This window comes from Xiphias gladius, chromosome 4, assembly GCF_016859285.1.
Source record: "Xiphias gladius isolate SHS-SW01 ecotype Sanya breed wild chromosome 4, ASM1685928v1, whole genome shotgun sequence".
In the NCBI taxonomy this organism is placed as follows: Eukaryota; Metazoa; Chordata; class Actinopteri; order Istiophoriformes; family Xiphiidae; genus Xiphias; species Xiphias gladius.
In genome coordinates, this window is record NC_053403.1 from 1,691,448 (window position 1) to 1,703,881 (window position 12,434).

General features: G+C 51.3%; 1 protein-coding gene across 1 annotated transcript; it reads left to right on the forward strand.

The window, feature by feature from the left end:
• The first annotated feature begins 2,753 nt into the window (after positions 1–2,753).
• On the forward strand, positions 2,754–9,722 carry hey2 (hes-related family bHLH transcription factor with YRPW motif 2). Its single transcript, XM_040125123.1, has 5 exons — positions 2,754–3,476; positions 5,451–5,529; positions 5,641–5,724; positions 6,740–6,821; positions 7,762–9,722. The coding sequence occupies exons 1-5, from the start codon at positions 3,391–3,393 to the stop codon at positions 8,481–8,483; spliced, it is 1,053 nt and encodes a 350-aa protein (XP_039981057.1). The 5' UTR covers positions 2,754–3,390; the 3' UTR covers positions 8,484–9,722.
• Positions 9,723–12,434: the final 2,712 nt, after the last annotated feature.

The following is a 12,434-nucleotide window of genomic DNA, read 5'->3' on the forward strand; positions in this document are numbered from 1 at the left end:
CCGCCGGGCGGGGCGCAGGGGCTCTACAGAGGCCGTCATCGGGACAGGAGAGGCCCGGGCCACAAGGTGTCCCACGCGAGCCCGTCACCCACGGAGGTTCGGAGCAGAATGTTCCCACTGACAGTGAATTCACGTGTTAAATCTCGTACGCTCTTATAATTACACGATTCCCAGAAAGCTGAAGACTAAAGCACAAACTACTGACGTTAATTACCGAGAGGACAGATGACCGTTGTCCTTTTTCTTGTCCTTTCCACTTTTATGCCCGTTTTTTCACTGTGTCGCGGAATGAACGGACTCTTTGCCTCTTTGTCGGTGCGCGGGCAGACCGACCTGACCTCCATCTTTTTTTCTTTTTTTTTTTAAAAACCCTGACTCAACAGAACCGACCCGGGAGCAGGTCTCGACTCCCTATGGCTCCTCCTCGGAGCAGCTGTTCTGAATTATCGTGACAGGACAGGCCCAGGTGGAACTCCGGGCACATCCTACCAGTAGGGACGTGTGCACAGTTATTATTTATCATGTGTCACCTGTGTTTGACAAGTCCAACATGACAAAGGTCCAGTCGTTCAAAATAAAACCAAAAATACACTAAAAACTGCGAATTTCTGGCTTCGGCTTCTGGATTCTCTCCCGACTAAGGGCTTCCTGGCCCCTGAGGGTTTAGAGGTTCCAGTCAAATGTTTACTGAGGCGGACGCCGTGTTGACGGACTCGCTGGTGTGTTACGGCAACAATCGGAGATTGGGAGACTCTCGTGTGTTTCAGTGGCAAGGACAGAGAGGAGGAGGAGGAGGAGTTCGGCCAATGAGAGGGTGCTGACGAGTCCATCTGAAGTTATCGGCTGGAAGGAGAACGAACAGATAAGCGGTGGGAAGGTGTGTGTGTGTGTGAGAGTGTGTGTGTGTCTGTTTGAGGCTATATAGTAAAACCTGCATTAATTCCTTGTTGTATTGCATAAAAGATTAGCAGGTGTGAAACGACAGCCGTCTCTGTGTGTGTGTGTGTGTGTGTGTGTGTGTGTGTGTGTGTGTGTGTGTGTGTGTGTGTGTGTGTGTGTGTCTGGCCTCTCACACGATGATTGGGTTTCAGCACACAGAGCCAGAAGCTGTGGGAACAACTGACACACACACACACGACATTGTGTCACTCTACTTTCTGCTATTTCTGTCTCCGTCTCTGTTTCTCTACACTCAGAACGGACGACCTGTCCACCGCTGCGACGTCGAGAAAAATAATAATAAAATAAAACACGGATGAAACAAAATTAACGCCTGCAATCGAATTATAAAAACAAAGGCTCCGGGGAAATCGGCCTCTCAATAGCAAGAGGAACCGGCTCTCCCAGCCCTCAGTCCTCCGCTCTAACAGAATCGTTTTCTTCGCTCCTGATGTGTGTAGGTCAGAGACGTCCCCTAAAAAACGTACAACAGTCGAAAGGTCAAGTTGGACAGATTACCTGCCAGGCCTCTGTTCTTTAAGACCCTCCGAGGCCCCTCAGACATTCTGGCCACGGCTGGATTGATCTGCCCGGGGGGGTCCGGGGTCAGAGACTGTCTGCTGGACTGTCCCGGGACTGTTAGTCGGCTTCAGCGTGTGGGGTTTTTCTGTGCTGAAATGCTCCCTGGCCCCCATTTTGCTGTATGGAGATGCGATTAAACGTGTTAGTTTAGGAATATAGAAAAAGAGAAAACGAGCACACGAGTAAAAAGATGAAGGTCTTGGAACCAGGTCTGGACGCAGAGGCCTCCAGATGAGGTAATGGGGCAGGACCCACCTTATGGTTTCCCAAACTAGTTTTCAGCGAAATCGGCACAAACCCGAGCGCGTGGGATTCAGATGTGGGATTCAGATCCAGGTGATGCTCGGAAAGAAGGCAAAAGTGCTTATGAGTAGCGGGTCTGAATGTCCACACCTGCAGGCGGAGTGAAGAGCCGGGGGTCTTGGGGAGAGGACAGGCTCCTTATGGAGGTAAAAAGTGGGCATTTTCAGATGGTCTCTCCTGCAGGACATTCGCAGGCTTGTTCAGGTGTGTAAAGCCCCAATCAGTCGTTTTCAGTAAACAACGTGACACGCGTCACCGGACCCCGGCTGGAATAAAAGCCGTGGGCACAGCCCTCTCGTTTTCTCGAGGTTCACAGAGCCCGAGCGGCTGGCGACCTCCAGTTTCGGCGGGTGAGCTTTGGGCCAAGCGGAGCCACAGCAGAGCGGAGCGGACTAGAGGAGGTCACGGGCCCACGGCGCGTCAGACGAGTCGGCGAGGAGCCGAGTGAAGCGGAGCTCGGCCGGCCTGGCTCCAGTCGGCGGACAGCAGATTCGGGACAGAGGAGAGCAGGGCCTGCAAGGAGTTAGAGCAGAACCTCAAGGCTGATTTCAGTGGGATGAATCCCACCGTGTGTGTGTGTGTGTGTGTGTGTGTTCAGCCTCACTGCAGCAGGCCGGTCTGGAAACCTACTGCCTTATATAATGACTCATTTTTGACTGTAAGAAGTGGCCTCATTCCCATGCACTTGTCTGTCTGACACACACACACACACTCACACACTCCGTCTGAACCAGACAGGCGGTATTATCAGGAGAGAAGGACCAGCCCTGCCGAGACTGCAGAAATCTTCCATCTCAAACTTGTGTTTGAGTGCACGTGGGCGGCTCCACCACCGAGTGAGTGAGTGAGTGTGTGTGTGTGTGTGTGTGTGTGTGTGCATGTGTGTGTGTGTACTTTCCAGGCTCCGTGGGAAAGCTCCAGCAGCAGCAGAGGAGGAGGAGGAGGAGGAGGAGCAGGAGAAGGAGGATTACACACCGGTCACCAGTCCAGTCTGCAGCCGCCTCACAGGCCACCTGTCTCGGACTATTTACCGGACTCACACCGCGGGAAAAACAACTGCCGGAGCTCCGGTGAAATTATTTAACACCGAACCTTTTCAGGACTTTTTTTTTTGTTTTTGACTGACTTCCTTTCTTTGCTGATATCGGACTTTTTTTTTTTTTTGTAGAGGGATCATCAATCACTAATCATTAACATCCCCAAACTTTAGTGTCTCCGGGTTTTGCTTCCTGGGAAGAAACCCGAACCTCCATCGGATCCTGGATTAAACAGACCCAGAGCCCCACTCCGCCTTTCCTGGCGTACTCCCGTGAGGCCGGTATTCCTCAGCCGGACCCAGGAGCGGTCGCGTCCCTCACCGTCCCTCGGAGCACCTCCACCTTTGGACTGCCTTTCTGTTTTAATCCTAACATACACCACCGGAGCAGAGAAGCCTCTTCCTCTCCCTTTTCTTCATCTTCTTTTTTTTTCCCCCTCTTCCCGCCTCTTTTACCTTGGACTTGACCTCCGCACCTGCGCGTCCCGTCCCGGGGTCTGACGGCCGGCGCTCCCCGCCGCCCATGCACCATGAAGCGGCCGTGCGAGGACAGCAGCTCGGCGGAAAGTGAGGTGGAGGAGACCATCGATGTGGGCAGTGAGAACATTTATCCAGGGTGAGTGAGGCGGAAAAACCCTGTTCCGTCCGGCGCCTAACGCCTCCGGGGCCGCGGTTTAAATCCGTCTGCGCTAATGTGGCATTTGACTATAATGTAAAACAACGCGCTGAACTTTCCCCTTGTTCATCTTGAACTTCCATCTCTGGTTAAATTCACGGAAACAAGTCTGCGGACAAAGACCTTGAATCCTAATGTTCTTTGTGAGGCGGTTTCAAAATGTTCAGATTATAACTCACGGTTCGCAGCCGCGAATCGCTCGATAAAGGATCGAGGTGATTTAAAGTACCAGTACCTCGTGCTGTCAGACTTTAAACCGATCTGGGACCAGGGTTACCGGCGGCACGTCAAAGAAAAGCCCCGAGTGCGGGTCAGGGCACCACTGCTCCTGAAGACCGTCGTTTTTAGACTGTGACGGACAGTTTTTAAAAACTGTCTCCCCACGCCCGAGGCCCGAACTTCCAGACGTCGTGTTTGGCCCGGACGCAGATGAGAACAACGTTACATCCATTTCACACCAGCGGAGAAAAAAACGACCGCAAATCCTCGCATTTGAGAAGGTTTTTGGGCTTGGAAAGAAAACGACACAACAATTCCTCCCTTACCAAAATCGTCGCATAATAATCTTGTGTTAAACGGACTTAGTCGTTTCGGCTTCACGCTTAATATCTGTAAAATGTCCAGCGGGGTCATTTTGCAAACTGAAGCTGCCCGTCCCGCTTTGAAAAGGGAGGCGAAACGCTTGAGTTGAGCGTAACAGACGGGCCCCGGAGCTTCTGCGCTGCGTGTCCCCAAAACCTCGCGCTGCCCAAATGCCACGTCTGGCGTTTTCATGTTTTTCATGTTTCGGGGTGAAATCCGACCCGAGCTGGTCCTGATACTGACGTTTTACGGGTCATTTCCTTTCCTCGACCCGCCTCCTCTGCTACGGCTTTAATTGCCGACCTTCCTACCTTTCCCACAATCCCCTTTCGGCAACCTCCAGAGAGCGGGGGTGTCCTCGGCGGACGCAGGTGGACGGCAGTGGTGAAAGAAAGGCACCGTGTTGATAAAATCAAAGAGGCGGCACAGCAGTGGACAAGTCCGGTACCGAAAATGCGTTCGTTACAGTCAAAATACACGTGTTTTATCAGAGAAATGTGCCTAAAGTAGCAGAAGTTCCAGTTCTCCTGATGCAGAAAAATGGGCCGGTGGGTTTCCTCTGTCATATCACGAGGTAATTCTTATTATCGCGGACACATGAAGGTGTAAGTAACGTTTTCCTGTTGCGGTTTGGTGGAGGCGGAGCTCATCCGAGACTATTTTAGATTCTCCCGGGCAGGTTGTAGCAACGCACCGTAACATCAGCGAACCGGGACGGATCGGGTCGGAAGGCCTGCGTTGACGCGGTGCCGATTGTTGCGCTTCGGGTCGATGGGTCGTCCGAGCGGAGGAGGAAATGAGGTCATTTTCAGCGCGGCAAGGGGTCGTCTATCCTTAGAAACGAGTCGGCAGTTCGCCCCCGACATGACACCGAAAGGCTTTCGCTGCCGATCGTTCGAAACACTCGCGGCAGGTGCTGGGGACAATTGGGTATCATGTCTGGAATTACAAAGAAAAAAAAAAGACAAAAATTCAGAAATTCAATATTTGCGTCTTAAAATAGCTGTTTGTTTCCCCTACAACTCCCTAAAACACGTCCACACATTGAGGTTCACGTTCAGGTTCCGAGGCCGGATGGGTTCCCCGGTCCTTCCCACCAACAACCGGAGATTTTCTCCCGCTCACGTCCAGCTTGGTTGTTGGTCCACTTTCGTGGCAGCCGGGATCACTCCGGAGTCAGGAGAATATTTCTCTTGAGCTGTCGTCAGGGCACTTTCAAAACCGGGACTCAAGCCTTTCTCCACTTTTCTCCCGGATGCATGTCTCTGATAAATAAACGGTTCAAATTCAGGCTTTGTGGCCATTTAATGTGTATTTAATCGCTTTCCCCAGGCACATGAAGGCATCCTTCATAAGATGTGGATCCCCGACTACGACCACTCAAGTGATGGCGAGGAAAAAACGCAGAGGGGTAAAAGACATGATTTATATCGACGGAACCGTGCCGACGCTGGCATCATGTGTAAGGATTTTACGGCTCGGAAACAGGTCGGGTTTTTCATTCTGCTCTCTTATTCGTCAGATCATTGAGAAGCGACGCAGGGACAGGATCAACAACAGCCTGTCGGAGCTACGGAGACTCGTCCCCACAGCGTTCGACAAGCAGGTGAGACTCTGGTGGTTTGTGCTAAACTGACTCTGAAGCAACCAATAGTCCCCGTCTAAACCGACGCTCAGCAACCTGTCAGGTACGTCTGCGCCTCACAAGCGGCGTTCAGCGTTTTTTGTTTTTTTTTTCTTCCCCTGTATCATTTAGTCGCACCTCTCGTTTCCTGGTTCGGTCTTCCCCTCATGCTAATTAGTGGCTACTGTCCCCTGGCCAAGCACCGCGGCCCGTCTGTGGCTGTTCGGTGGGCTCGCGTCCGTCACGCCAGCGCCGCAGCGGAGCGACGGATTTCAGTAGCCACTCACGTCGGAGAGCCGTCGTGTTTGCCAGTCTTTTCTCGCCAAGTTGGCCAAAGTCGGTATTACAGAATCTAACCACGAATGCAATAATCCAAGCTTCGATCAGTGTAATAAATGATGTCGCCTGTCAAGGTTCACATCGGGCACAGCTGTAAAACTAAACGTTCTGTGACTCCTTTTTGTCGTTTGTCGTCACAGTTCACATAAAATCGGGGACTGGAGCGGGACATGAACTCGTCGTCCCAAAAGTGCTAAAGCGGCGCTTGGTAAACAGCAATGTCGAAGTGTCACGAAGCGATATTGGTTCTTGGTGCCTGATGTAGTGAAGGATCACCTCGGCCTGATTACTGATTATTGACCGCGGCAGTAATCGGCCAGAAGCAGAGTCAAACGTTTCTTTCCTTGCGGACCAGTGGCTCCGGCGGATTCGGCCTGACGCCGTAAAGCGCGATCAGTGCGTCGACTTCCGTCAAACCCCCCTTTCTCCTCTATCGCTTCCTGAAAAATGTATAAATAAGCCAGCGGATGCACAGCACGCTCCACAGAGAACCGGCCGTCCTGCAACACGTAGACGCCTCGGTTTAATGGCTTTTTGTCCCCGTGTTCAGCCGAGCGTCTGCGGCGGGGAAGGCGCTACTTTCCCGATCGAGAGCTGCGGAACACAGCGCGGACTTGCGCCGGTGTCCCGCTCTAACGCTGGGTCTGTTTTCAATCAGGGTTCGGCTAAACTGGAGAAGGCAGAAATCCTCCAGATGACTGTGGACCACCTGAAGATGCTGCAGGCCACGGGAGGGAAAGGTAAACACCACACACAGCAACTCCTGCCTGATAAGGGACACAGCGTGCCCCCCCCCCAAAAAAAAATAAATCTTTCTTTTGTACCTCGGAGCATCAGACAACAAAGCCTGCAGACGTATCCCGCACACAGCACAGAGTTTTTGCAGCGTCAGGTCTCCGACAGTTCTACCGCGCAGCGGCCTCGGGTACCCACTCACGGGCTGGTTCTCCTTTTCGCTCCTCGCCTTCAGCTCACTGGTCGCGACTCAAGAAAAAATCGCCGGGCAGCAACAGCCAAGTTCTGTATTTGGCTTCACTGACACAAAGCGCGCGGGACGTTGAGAGCCCCGGGACAGAGACTGACCGGGCTGAGGTCCCAGTCCCGACCAGGTGGCGGCTTCGGTCCACTTCTGCATCGTTGCTGTAGGAACAGAGCGTGGATGAGGACAGCCACCCGTCACCGGGCGCTTTACCGGTTGGCGGGCGCCACCTGGTGATACTGTCCGATTCTCCCGCTTCGCGCCACCTCTCTTCGTTCTTCCCACCTCGTTTTCTGTTCTTCTTCCGGCAGCGACACGATGAGCTGAAAAGCTGAATTTCATGGTGTCGGTTATCGATTATTTTTTTTTTTTTTTCGTCAGATAGTGACAGACAGTGGCATGAGCCTTGGTCTCAGTGGTTACTTCCTGTCACGCAGGCACAGAGCGAACAGGCCCCCCCCCCCCACACACACACTCCGGGTCGTAGCCTGAGACCAGTTGTCTCTGACTGTCTCCTGGTTCAGGCTGGAGACCTGCCTTGTTTTTGTAGATTAGCTTTTAATTCTGTCCTACTACTTCGCTGACCTGTTGCGTTTTTTACACATTTCCTCTCATGTTTGCAGAGTCGCGCTCCAAAAGCTCATCATATTGTTTTCTTCGGCCCGTGGTTACGGAAACGACGTCTCTCCCTGTGTCTGTAGGTTATTTCGACGCCCACGCTCTGGCCCTGGACTTCCTGTCTCTGGGCTTCAGGGAGTGTGTGACGGAGGTCTCCCGCTACCTGAGCGCCGTGGAGGGCCTGGACTCCAGCGACCCCCTGCGCTCCCGCCTCCTCTCCCACCTCACGTCCTGCGCCTCGCAACGCGACGCCGCCGCCCTGACAGCCGCCTCCCATTCTCCGCATCCCCACCACCAGCAGCCCCTCCCTTTACCCCACCCCTTCCACCCTCAGCACTGGGCCGCTGCAGCCACTGCCGTGGCCACTGCGGCTGCGTTTCGACAACTACCAGCCGCCGCCGCGCCGTACGGACTGAGCGGGCTTCCTGTTTCTCCAGATGCTGGAGGAGGTGGAGCCCCCCAAAGGCTGGCCGAGCTATCGCAGCGCAGCGTGGCGTCCTCCTATTCCTCCCACGCAGACTTCACCTCCTCCTCCTCCTCCTCCTCCTCCTCCTCCTCTTCCTCCTGTCTCGTGCTCCCCTGCGCCCCGGCCCCTCTCTCCGCCTCGCTCCTCTCCCTCTCGGCCTCGTTTCCCATCGCCCTCCCCGGTGCTTTCACCGTCCTCCCTCCCTCCTCCTTCACCTCCGCTGCCACCACCAGTCCTCCCATGTCCTCCTCCTCCTCCTCCTCCTCCTCCTCGCAGACAGCTCACAGCAGCAGCAGTAAACCCTACAGACCGTGGGGGACCGAGGTCGGAGCTTTCTGACTGACCCGGCTGCCGACTAACCTCTGACCGACCCGGAAAGCTCTTTTGTCACCAGTGAACCAGATACTTACGAACCCAGTTTCAGCCACGGGCTTTAACCCTCGACCCGAGCGACCCGTTCAGTTAACCTGTTAACCTCTGAGATGTTTTTGACTGTTTTCACCTGCTGAGTAAAAAGTGACTGATCGTTCTCAAAACCTCTGCCCAGAGGAAAGAAGTGTGTGGCTTAGTTTGTCGTCTTTCTTCTTTCTATTCAGATTTATTGATCCGTTTTAACACGTTCTACCAATATCAGCTCTTGTTTTGTTCCCGTATAAGATTTACTCCGCTTGGACAAAATTGGACCTCACTCTTATTGGAGGTTTGCTGCCATGAAGGTAAAACCTGCACAACCTACATATTTATTATTGTTTGGCTTTGATAAGTCTGGCGATATTAAATCAAATCCCATTAAAAGGTCAAAACCAACACTGAATGTCATCTAGTACCGTGTGTGTGTGTGTGTGTGTGTGTGTGTGTGTGTGTGTATCACAGCCTGATGTATCTTACTCCTCTGAGCCTCAGAGCTCCATTAAAAACCCAATGTCCTGTTGCCACTGATACTCACTCCAGCGCCACGTGTGGATTATTCCGCCACAGAAAATAGTCCCCAACAAATGAACTGTTTCCTCCTCATTAATAAAAACTGCAGTGAGCAGCTGTATTAAGAAAATTACTGGGACTTTTTAAACATGAAACTTTGTAAATGTGAGGTGTTTTTAAAGATGTACATCCTCCGAAGGAACCAGTGGACCTGAGGCCAAGAGTCAGAAAGTGTCGGGAGACAGACTTGGTTTCCGTCTTTTTCCTGGAAAAAACACCAGGTTTATCCTTTGAAACCTTCCTCAGACACGAACCACGCGACCAAATGCGGATGAACCAAAGGCTCCGAGATGAACAGTCCAATGATGTTTAACCCGACCAACAGGAACGGACGCGCTTTTGAAGAGAATCTGGTCCCGAACTGTGTCTCTGCGGGCCTCCGCCAGTTGCGTGTTCAGACCGGTGCGAACTGGAGTGAAGATTAACATAATAACAGCGATGGTGATTTGAATATTGTACTGACTGAAACTCGACCGTATTTGATCCACTTTGTTTTCTATTACCTGTGGTTTTACACGTAAACTGTCACTGAATTTTTTTCCACCAGAAATCTGCGATTCCCCGTGTGTCTTTCTACAAATAAAGATGATAACAACATTGCCGCTGTAATGACCAGTGCTGCTGTACTGGTGTGTGTGTGTGTGTGTGTGTTTTTTTTTCCCACTAGGAACTGGACAAGAGCTTCCAGTGTCTTTGTTATTTATATATTTCCTCAAAGGAATGGTGCAACTTTTTGGGAAAACTACGCTCGAGAACGTCGATATCACTCTTATATCTGTGCGCTGAGTAAGGAAACTAAAGGCCCGATGGCTGTTAGCTTAGCTTAGCATAAAGACTGGAGTCCATCTTTACATTTCTGTTCAGGCATTTGACAGACAAACGCATTAATTAGCGAGTTTTATAGGTGCTGGTAGGTGCATATTTAAGCTATGGGCCGAGCCAGGCTAGCTGCATTCCGCTCTTTATGCTAAGCTACGCTAACCAGCTGCTAGCGCCAACTGCGTTGTTAACACACAGACTTTGAAAATGATTCCAGTTTTATCGAAACAACTCTCAACAAGAGTGAAAACGCATATTTCGCAAAACATCAAACTACTCCTCTGACTACTAATCATTTCTTTTTGCTTTTCTTTGACAGCCGACAGTGCAGCGAGAGCCGGGAAACAGAGACAGGGGTATGACATGTCGCCGCTAGTGTGGTTCGCACCGTAACCGCTAGAACACGTTCCAACGAGATCCTTGTGTCTATTTTTTTCCCTCCCGTTCCTGGTTTCTATCCATTTCCGCGGCAGACTGTTGACACTTGTGTCCGTCTGCGCTAATCTTTGTAGCGTTGCGGTATCTTTGTGTGGTAACGCAGTGCAGATGCATTTCAAACTTTTACTAACAACAGTAAGACCTGATGTGATGGATTAGACAGGGCGGACAGTTGACTGGGTATGTTTTCGTGGCCACCCTGACAATTTTATTCATTATTTAGTCCGACGCTGGGTTTATTTTTTTAGCTGCGTGGGACGAGTATCTTCATCTCCAGTCAAACGCGGAAGCCGCAGCGTGTGGCTGACGGGTACAGGTGATGTTTCTTTATGTCCATTAGAGAAGTATGCCGAATCTCAAGCTGTTCTTTCTTTCATTTGGCCGATCACAGTGCAGCCGTCCCTCTGTCACCGCTGAGCACACCACCACACCAGACCTGCAACGGTGTCTGAATCCCCGGACAAATCTGAGACGCGGGCAGAGATCCAGTGGCCTGGAGCCCGGCGAATGAAGGAATGATGGAAAAAATACACACAGATCTCTGAAACTCGGCAGCTCGGTTTGCTCACCGGTGGCCCGTGAGGCAGAGCGCAAGAGGTTTGTTGTAAATGGGGTTGAAACACTGCAGTGTTCCTTTAAACGGCCCTTGAGCAAGGCACTCAGCACTGCTACGCCGGGAAACGGGATTTAAATTAGCTGACAGCAGCTGAGAAAACAATCCCACCACATGGTCCATTTAGCAGGCGTTCTGGAGCTTTCTATCGCAGCACATGTGCAGTTGGAGTTTTTGTCGCGATTGTCGAATCCGCCCCCCTTTTTTTTTTCCTGAGCACTTTAAGGAACCATGTTGACCCCAGAAAGTGCTCAGAAAAAAAAGGTTAAAATATGACCAGCGACGTCTGCGAGGCAACCGGGCAAACTGCATTGGCAGAGGAAGATCAGATTATTTGGTCGAAAGCACCAGAAGTGCTAAATGGATCTCGCAGTGAGGCTGTTTTCTCAGCGTGATTCACTTAATCTGGAAAACAACCTCCTGAGGTTTTTTCACCTCAGATTCTTTACTGTAACGTGTCCATGAGTAACCAGACTGCATTCCCAAGTTGGGAAAGTCCACACACACACACACACACACACACACACACACACACACACACACACACACACACACACACACACACACACACACACACACACACACACACACACACACACACACACATACATTAATCCACTCCCTCCTGCTCTTCGCCTTCATCTTGCAGTTGATTTAAACGCAGAAATCACTGTTGCACCCGTTAAATCCTCCCAGAGAAGAAAACGGCATCACTTCCAGCTGAATGGAGGATTAAAGGCTGACAGGTCTGGGAACAGCTCCGCAGGCCGTAAATCCGCCCCGGTCAGCCGACACGGTTCTCACGCCGGACGCAGCTTTGAAGTGACCGGCGGCAAATTCGGTGACATGAGCCGCTCGGTGCTTTCCACGGAGACAGAGGAGAAGCCCGAACCGCAGTTAAAACACTGAATAATTATAAAAGCTCTGGCTTCATCAGCTGTACTGAAGGTACAAGCACTGACTGGGTGATCTGAGGAGTTCTACACACGTATTTGTTTTCATTACTTTCATTTTAATGTTTAAAAAAACAAAACCTTTTCTTTGTTTCTGTCATCACGTTTGCACAGAGGCCCACAGGTTAACAGGACACGGGCTAAAACTTCCTTTCCCCTCTCGCGCAGTGAGTGATTTATGCTCATCTGTGTTCCGCTGTCGTTTCCAGTGGTTTTAGTTTGTATCCAACAAATCGTCCAATTGAACGGTTTCATGCAAACAGAAAATAATGCAAACTGCTGCTGATTAAGCTTAAAAAGAAAGGGCCGTAATATTCATTCCGTTTTTTTTCATCAGCATTTTTATTAATATTATTCGAGCCCAGGGCTGACTCGCCCACCTGCCTGCAACTGGAATTGTCGGCAGCTGAACGCAGCTTTTTCTTGTTTCCTTTGTGCGGTGCTTTGAGGGCCAATCACCAGGAACCTCACAAATTGGTCTTTTTT